At 55.2% G+C, this 8,566-nt stretch overlaps 1 protein-coding gene across 1 annotated transcript; it reads left to right on the top strand.

Annotated features, from left to right (window-relative positions):
* Positions 1-850: 850 nt before the first annotated feature.
* Positions 851-2,655, top strand: RPL35 (ribosomal protein L35). Its single transcript, XM_054174400.1, has 4 exons — positions 851-928; positions 1,178-1,314; positions 1,720-1,801; positions 2,436-2,655. Exons 1-4 carry the CDS (start codon positions 926-928, stop codon positions 2,583-2,585), a joined length of 372 nt encoding a protein of 123 aa, XP_054030375.1. The 5' UTR covers positions 851-925; the 3' UTR covers positions 2,586-2,655.
* Positions 2,656-8,566: the final 5,911 nt, after the last annotated feature.

Here is an 8,566-nt window from a genome sequence, read left to right as displayed (position 1 = left end):
CGCCGCCGCCGGGCCTGCCCCGAGGCGCCCGCAGCCGCCGCTCCCGCCCGCCCGCGCCGCCGCCGCCCCGCCCGTGCCCCGCGCCCGCCCGCGCCGCCGCTCCGCCCCCCACACCTGAAGACTGAGCCGGTGCGGGGCAGGCGCTGCCGGGCGGCTCCTCTCACCATCCGCGCTGCCGCCGCCAGCTCCCGGACGAAGCCGCCAGCGCCGCCGCCGCCGCCGCCGCGAAGGCTCCGGCTGCGCGGAGCGCGGCTGCCGCCTCGCGCTAGTCTGGGCCAGCCGCGCCCCGCCCCTGCCCACGTCTATTGGGGGAGCGCCCGGGCTAACGGCGAAGCCACCTTCTGATTGGCGAAGTGGCCCGTCAGTCGGGAGCCCCCTGCCCGGCCGCTCGGGGCCCGAGAGGCTCGACACGGCTGCTTGGATACGGTGGGAGGCGGCGGGCGGCGGCGCCACCGTGCGGGGAGGCCTGTCCGCGGCGCTGCACCGAGCCCGCTCCGCTCGTTCCTTCTCTGTCAGTCCGTTCGTCCCACCTGGTCACCAACCCCACCCGCCGTCACGTCCCCACCACTGCCGGGCTAAGGCTGCCGCACCTCGGCCAGCACCAGAACACCGATTTCGCTCTGACACAGCTCCAGCGGCTGAAAGAGAAGCGGAGGCGGCAGCGGCAGCTTCGCGCTGCCGCGGCGGAGCGGCGCCCAGCAGCCCCCGTGCCCCGGGGCCAGTGGCGCTGCCCCACCGCCTCGCTCCCGCCTTCTGTGTCAGCTCCCTCGGCCGATACCACAACGCTGCCAGGGGGGATGTGCAGTGCATAGGTTCCCCCCACACCCTGTCGCTCATTGGTAGGCTCCGCCCTGCTGCGCCCTCCGCCTCCTGTCCCTGCGCGGCTTCCGTCCTTTCCTCCCTGAGCAGCTGTGGTATTGCCATCATGGTGAGTGGTTCTCTGCTTACCTGCTGCAATCCGGCGGCATCCGTGCCACCACCGGCCGCTGGCTATCCTGCCGAGTCCGCCGCGCCGCTGCTACATGCTGCTATCCTGGCCCCGCTATCGCCGGGAGGGGGGATGAGGGCAGGCGCCGATGTGGGGCCTGAGAGGCGGCGGGCCGGGAAAGGCCGTTCTCGGCCGAGCAGGGCAGAGAGGTGCCGGGAGCGGGTCTGACGGTCTGTCTGTTGTCTGCAGGCCAAGATCAAGGCCCGAGACCTGCGGGGGAAGAAGAAGGAGGAACTGCTGAAGCAGTTGGATGATCTTAAGGTGGAGCTGTCGCAGCTTCGCGTGGCCAAGGTGACTGGTGGGGCCGCCTCCAAGCTCTCCAAGATGTAAGTGGGGTCCAGGCCAGCCGGCAGCTTGAGGGGCCTCGGGGAAGACCGGCGGCGGCCTTAACGCCGGTACCGTCCGGAACTCTTGGCGTTTGCGTTCCGTGGACCAGGGCGCTCTGTGTTTTAAGAGGTGCTTTCATACCCGTACGATTACTTTGGACTGTAAAACTAAAAAAAAAATTGTGATAGGAAAACTGGTGCTTGTAGGTTTGAAAAGCGGTTTGTGCATCTCTGCTGGGAGATGTTGAGCTGAGACGTGCCGGAAGTTGTTAATGTTTTGCTACGACACAGCAGAGTGGAAGTTACTTGGTATTATCTCGGCCACAATTTCTGTAGACTGAGTTTTAATTCTGTTGTCCTCGTCTTTCAGTGTGTCCTGAGATATGCTTTTTTCCTTCCCTGCAGACGTGTGGTTCGCAAGTCCATTGCCAGAGTCTTAACTGTTATCAATCAGACCCAGAAGGAGAACTTGAGGAAGTTTTACAAGGTAAGTCCAAATGTCTTCCATAGTGATCTTGTTTCTTTTATTATTTTCAAACATGTAGTTTGTAAGAACTAATTTTGTAGGTTGTTACAAAAAAGCTTAAAATTCAAGGGGAAAAAAAATCTTTTGAGTTTTAAAGTTATTTAGTTGCTGTTCCTTTTTAAGTATTGCTGTAAGATACCTTGGGTTCTGTGCAGCTGGTGTGAATCTGCCTGTCAGAAAAGTCTTCTGGGCAGCATCACTTCTCTGGAGTATGGAACACTTTGTAGAAGATGCAGTTTCCAGAAGTGCTCCTAAATTGTAATTGTGTTGTAGGTGACCCCTGAATTCTTTATGTTAGTAAGTTCCTGTAATTTTTAGGATTATTTCTTTGTGGGGTTTTAATTATTAAGATTAGCAGAGCGGGGGAAGTTTCAAGAGGTGTTGGATAACTGGAACTTGTAAGGTTCAGCTTTGCTTAAACCTGAGTCAAAGCCAGGGCAAAAGTTGGAATCTGCTTAGTCCTCTTAAAGTTTGAGACTGTAGTGACAGTCCCAATAAAAAGAAGCTTGCTGGTCATGTTCTTGTAGGCAGCCTGTGGTCTTGTGAGCTAATGGCCACCTTGCAGGTTCTCAAACTCCTTTATTTTTGCCAACAGGGCAAGAAGTACAAGCCTCTTGATCTGCGGCCGAAGAAGACTCGTGCCATGCGGCGCAGGTTAAATAAGCACGAGGAAAACCTGAAGACCAAAAAACAGCAGCGGAAAGAACGTTTGTACCCTCTCCGGAAATACGCCATCAAGGCATAAACCACAGCGTGCTCAGAGTTCTTGCTTGTGTTGGCTGAGTATGTCTCATTAAATAGAACTTTGTTTGGAACCTGTCACTGGTGGTTTTTTGGTAGTGGTCGGATAAAGAAGTCTTTAGCTTTGTGAAGAGAAATTGGAGGAGTCGCAGAAAGTTATTTCCACTTCTACTGCTTATGGAAATAGTAACATAACTTCTAAGATCATTTCCTCTTTGAGAATCAGGTACATATGAGTACAGCTATCTGAGGCTGGTTTAGCCTTTCACGTAGAAAGTGTTTAACTAGGGATTGATTTAAGGTAGGAGCTTCACACGGATTTGAGCTGGTGTGCATCGCTCCAGTAGCAAGACTATAAATGGTTAGTGTTTTCTGTCCTGTGCCCGTGCCCAGGTGTTAAATTAACTAATGTGCTAAGATGTTGAGGATTTCTATCAGCATCTGTTTTGGGTCTCTGCAGAACTAGTTGTAGTGCCGAAGAATCTTTGGCTCTGGTTTGGGTGGGTGCCACAGGTGTGCCAGCAGACTGCGTCAGGCAAGCATCTCACTGGTGCCTGGCCACCAGCCTGACCACTCTTGCCTCTGTCCCAGGAAAGGTATCTGATTTCACCAGGAAGCCGAGTTCTGGCATTATCCTCCAGATTTGTTCTCCCTTGCAGCTGATTTAATCTTGCCAGACAGCTCCTGAAAGTGAGAGGGTGCTCTGGGAGTGAAGATGAAGGCTCCCCAAAATCTGCCGGCAGAGGTACATTTCAGGTGCAAGGGCGTGGGTTTGTGGGTATTCAGCTGTGCAGAGGCTTGCAGCAGGGTTGCAGGAGTGCTTCCAGGCAGCAATCTGCACAAGCTGCAGTGCTGCTGGCCTGGGAGTTAGTGATATAAAGGAGGTTCCAGTGGCATGCAGGTGTTCCTTGTGAATAAACATCTGACAAGGCTGTCTTCCCATACAGCATTGCACACAGGGGCTTGGAAGAAAGTTCCACTTCTGTTAAGTGTTACAAAAGCATAGAGTGTACAGTGGTTTCAGACCAAGTATTCTCTTTGTGTGCACATGAAGCCTGCCTGAGGTCCAATAAAACCAGGAACTAGGAGGTTGTTACCTGAAGTTTTGAGGCACTCCCTGGTGTCATGGTTCCACACTTCCACATGTGGAGCACTGAACTAGTTAAAACAATTTGACTCTGTCCCTATGGAGTTCTTGGGAGTTGCGATTCCAAAGGCCTTTTTTGGTTCTAATGTAAGGAAAAGTTCCACAGTGCTGCTCAAATGCTAGTGATGTAGCAGTTATAGTGTGTGTTAGTGCAGCTAATCCAACATGAAAAAATTCTCTGCCCATTAGGGAGCCCTTAGATTGGATCCAGATTCTGCTTAGGAACAGGATTGTAATTCTGCTTGCTGTACTTTGCATAGATGTGAAGAATTTTTAAGCCTCAAACAAGTTTTAACCAGAAAGAGGCCTAATTATATGTGGTAAAATGAGTTTCCCATATATTGAGCTGTTAGGAGGGATAGCTTTACAGTGATGCTGAAGCTGGCTGTGTGATGGCTTTGTTAGGAGCTTAGTGTGGACCTGAACATGATGCGTTTGGCAGCAAAGGAGACGACCTGGCACAGCTCTGGGCACAGGCCCTGCATGCATCCAGGCTGCTGAAGCGTGACGTAAGATGGAGCTTTGCGTGTGAGAACTGTTTCTTTGGCTCATGTTCATGTTACCATGAAGGCAGGCAGGGTTATAAAATGCTTTGCTTTACTGTTTCTGATCATCCTAGAGTGGCCAGCAGCAAAAGCCACTCCTGGAGAAGCCCAGGCTTTTCACCCAGCACATGGGGCCCTCGAGAAAGAAGCAGAGCACACCACTGTGAAATCCCAGGTCTGCTTCTGTCCCAGGAGTCTGATACCTGAAACAGGCAGGAGAGAGCAGGCTGATTCCCTTTGCTGGGAATTGGGCAGGCTGGGGCAGGCTGCTTCTGTCTGATCATGCCTGGCTGCGTTTGGGATTTTCTTTTGGAGCCCCTTTTCTGGGGGACCTCGTTGCACTCCTGTGCTGACCCTGCACAGTTGCCAACATCACCCTGGGTTTAGCACCAGTGTCTGCAGAGCATCAGGGCCTCCAAGGCTCAAACTGTTTATTTTTCTCTTGTAACTGAAGATGTCCCTCAACATTCAAGCAGAGTTCCCAGGGAAAGCTGTTCTTCAGCAAATAAATAATTTCCAGGGCGGGGATGAGAAGGAAGAACAGCAGCTGGCTGACTGCAGGGCACGGCCCAGGGCTGATGCCACTGCACAGGGAGCCTTGGCTGCATGCCCTGGATAGCATCCAGCAGGTCCAGATGTTTCTCTCCCCAACTCCTCAGCACAGCAGGCGCTGGCCAAGTGCGGATCGTGTCTCTGGGAACTGGTAGGACCTGCCTCTGGACCTAATTCAGCTGCTTGGGCAGTGGCAGGGAGATCAGGAAAGGGGAGAGCTGCAGGGAGGGCAGAGCACATGCAAGTTGTGCAAGATCTGAGTGGAAATGTCCAGGCTCCATTTTGCTCAGGTGATAGACACAAACCACAACTCTTCTAATGCTCGTGGCATTTCTTCTGTTACCTCCCTCATCTGGGATGGTTCCTTAGCAGCTCTCCTGAGTACTGGCAGGGCTGACCTGGGTTTCTGCATGCAGCAGGCTGTGCAGGGGCTGGTAGACACCTGGGAGGGCATGTGCTACACATTTCAGGAAGGGAATGACCACCCTGGATACGTCCAGGTGCTCTTGGCCATGCTGTACTACCCACTCCCCTCTGCCTGCCAGGGCAGAGGCTGCCCAACATGGATGTGTGTGAGTAGTGTGTCTGGCACACTGGGCTGACAACAAGCCTGGCGCTGTGAGCGTCCAGCCCAGTGGGGAAATGCCAAGTCCCACCGGCCACGTGGGCGACCCCAGTCTGCCTGGGGCAGCTGCCCGCTCCCTGCCCTGAATGCTCGTTTTGTTGGCCAGGCTGGGGGAGGACTGGTCCCCTTGCTGCCCTGGGCCTGCTGCTCCCATGAATACAGACAGTGTCTGGATGCAGGCGCTGCCCTGTGGGGCCCTGCTCCCACCATTCTGGGGGTTGCCAGACAAAGGTGGCCCTTGGGCTCCCAGGAGACAGAGGCCACTGCGTGCCAGGGCTCCTGGCTCCCTGCCAGCCTGGCTGCACATCCACAGGGTGATGGAGAAAGTCCCAGCATAGCGGTGAGAAGAGCCCAGCCATGAGAGCAGCCCACAGGCAGCCCTCTCCTTCCCCCTCCACTGTGCCATAAGGTACTGCTGGGGAAAGTGTGTTTGCAGGGTGCACCTCACCACCCCAAAGGTCTGCTGCACCATGCTCTGCCAGAGGGATTGGGGTGGGCTGGAAGTGGTGGCAGCAAGCCTGGGAACAGATCTCTGTTTCCACTGGTGAGTGAGTCAGTGGCAGCACCGCCAAAGCCCAGAGCTCCCCTCCCTTCCCTCCAGCCTCTGCTGCCTTCCAGCCATTTCCCACCACTGCTCAGGGTCAACAGCCTTGGCATCCGTGGTCTTGTGTTGACCTGCAGCCCCCCTTGGCTCCATGGCTCTCCAGAGACCAGCCAGGGCCCTGGGCAGTACTAACTTTCTCCCATCAAACAATATGGGTGGCCGATGGGATAGGGGCACAGCACAAGCTCTGTTGCACTGGCACTGAGCTTCCTCCTCCCCAGGGAGGATCTGGAGACCACCAGGCTCTGCTGAAATGCTGTTGGCATGACTGGGCACTATGAGAGAGGGATGTGAAGAGCTGCAGAGGCCCCTGGTCCCATGGGTCAGTTTCCTTTGCACCATCATTTCTTGCAGCCTACCACAGTCCCAGGAAGGTGTGTGCAGAGCCCAGCCAGCACTGTTTGAGCTGGTCGACGCTCACATCCTGTGCAGCAGCTGCACTTCCAGCCACAGCTTCATCACGATTGCAAGATAAATAGCTCCCTGCTGCAAGCACAGCCCTGGCCAAAGGGAAGCACTCAAGCAGATTTGATGCTGGGCACCCATACAACCTCCAGGTGGAACCTTGCCTGCCATGTCCTCCACAGCTCCCTGCTCGCCTTGGGTACAATGAGCAGCTGGGTCTCAGCAGGGATGTGCCTGTCCCCGTGAAGTGCTGCCCTGCAAGTCACAACTTAATTATGCAGAGGGCAGGGATGCGCTGGCAGAGCAATGCCAGTTGTGCTGGGGAGCCAGGGCATGTCTCCTGGAAGTGGAAGGAAGAGGCACAGCCCAAAATGCTTCCCCTGCTGTGCTGCCAGGGCTGCACCCAGGCATGCTGGCGGCAGGCACCGTGCAGAGGGAAAGGGCAGAGAGGGCAATAAAAATAGATCCCTGTGACGCTTGATGCTGCTTTGAAGTGTGTTTGTAATGTGGGCACAGCCTCAGGACTTGCTTCCACCTGCTGCCGGATGCACATCACCCCATTTCCAGGTTAGTGGCCCACGAGACAGATAAGAATACATGGAAGGATCCAATTCTCCTGTCAGATACTCCAAGCACAGATGGTCTCAGTCCTGTAATCCCTGAGCCAACAGCTCCTAGCTCTCTGTGGCCAGGAAATGGTTGCATGGACAGGGTGAGTTGTCAGTATCTTATGCCCAGGGAAGGGGCAGGCACAGGATCTTTTCCATGGGAGTAAATTGCAGCCAGAGTGCTCCTGGGGTGGAACAAAGACTGAGATTTTTAGTACACCCTTGCTGAGCTGGTGCCACTCTACATCCTGCCTGATGGAAGGCTAGCCACCACCTGGGGCTAACCTGCAGCCCCAAGATGGCTCTGCACTGTGCCAGCACCATGGCATGATTTGGAGAGCCATCTCAGCAGTGGGGCAAGTGAGATGGCCAGCTGGGTCAGCAAGGCCAGGAATGAGGCAAAACCATCACAAACAAACCAACCCCTGATAGTAACTGAGAAGAAGGTGGAGAAGAGGGTTAGGGCTTTGCTGCTGGCCAGCCATGCCCACAGGAGGGTGTTTTTGGAGGGAAGACTGTGGCATCAGCAGCCACCTGCACCAGCGGCCTCGGCTGCCCTTCCCAGGGTGCCACGTTGCTGTCACGCGGGCCTCAGGCACTGCAGACCCTCATCATCCCTGTCTCAAGCTTCATTTGCTGCTTGCTGCTGAACTGAGAGATTTTAATCTTTTAATCACGTTATGAGCTGAGGTGGTGCCGGCCACGCACAGGAGGAATGTCTGGAAGTCAGCAGCCAGCGCCCGGCGCGGCGGGAGCCCATCCTGCCCCCATCCACACATCCCCACCATGTCCTCTGCTCAGAGACCCCTGTCCTCCCCAGCCTGCCTTGTTCTGCCTGGGACCAGAACCAGGACCAGCTGGCAAAGGGCGGCTGGGGCTGGAGCTGCCTCACCACAGGCACATCTGGCATGACACACACACCTGTGGGCAGCATCAGGAGTGACAGAGGTTTCTGTGTGCCCCAGAGTCCAGCCACCAGTGTAGTAGCATTTTGTGTGGATGGTTCAGTGAGGCCATACACAAGGGGCACAGGAGAAGGCACTTAGAGGCTTTTCCATGGATCTGATGTGTGATTCCCTGACTTACAATAGCAGAGAAAGGGGATCAGGCTAACTTTAGACTGAGAAATATCCATGGAGCAGTGGTGGGTCCAGGAAGCCAGAAGGATCCAACACAATAACCCCACTAGGAAACAAAAGCTCCTTTGTTTTGTTCACTGCTGATCTTCTGTCAATGAGGAGCCCATGGAGGCTGCTGCTGGTGCTGAGCCCTAAGACAGAGCCTTGCATGCTGGGGGCTGCTTTCACAGTGCCTGCACCCCAGCTTTGACAGTCCTGGTGCTTTTACAGCCTGAGCTGCTGCCGTACAGCCCTGAGTTCTGAGAAATCCTTGTGGGGCTGCACACTACTGTCAGCTTGCTGCTCTGCATCACCCAGCAGTGTCCCACATCACCCACGTCACCCTACACCACCCCACATTGCCCTGTGCCTCCTCCTTCC

The sequence above is a fragment of the Dryobates pubescens genome, chromosome 29 (assembly GCF_014839835.1).
Source record: "Dryobates pubescens isolate bDryPub1 chromosome 29, bDryPub1.pri, whole genome shotgun sequence".
Classification (NCBI taxonomy): Eukaryota; Metazoa; Chordata; class Aves; order Piciformes; family Picidae; genus Dryobates; species Dryobates pubescens.
Note: the sequence above shows the minus strand (reverse complement) of the source record. Positions and strands in the feature narration are given on the sequence as shown.

Excerpts from the sequence above, each read along its gene's own strand:
- RPL35 (XM_054174400.1), top strand. Across the intron at positions 1,315-1,719 it reads GCCTCCAAGCTCTCCAAGAT|ACGTGTGGTTCGCAAGTCCA; the intron begins GTAAGTGGGGTC and ends CCTTCCCTGCAG. Across the intron at positions 1,802-2,435 it reads ACTTGAGGAAGTTTTACAAG|GGCAAGAAGTACAAGCCTCT; the intron begins GTAAGTCCAAAT and ends TTTTGCCAACAG.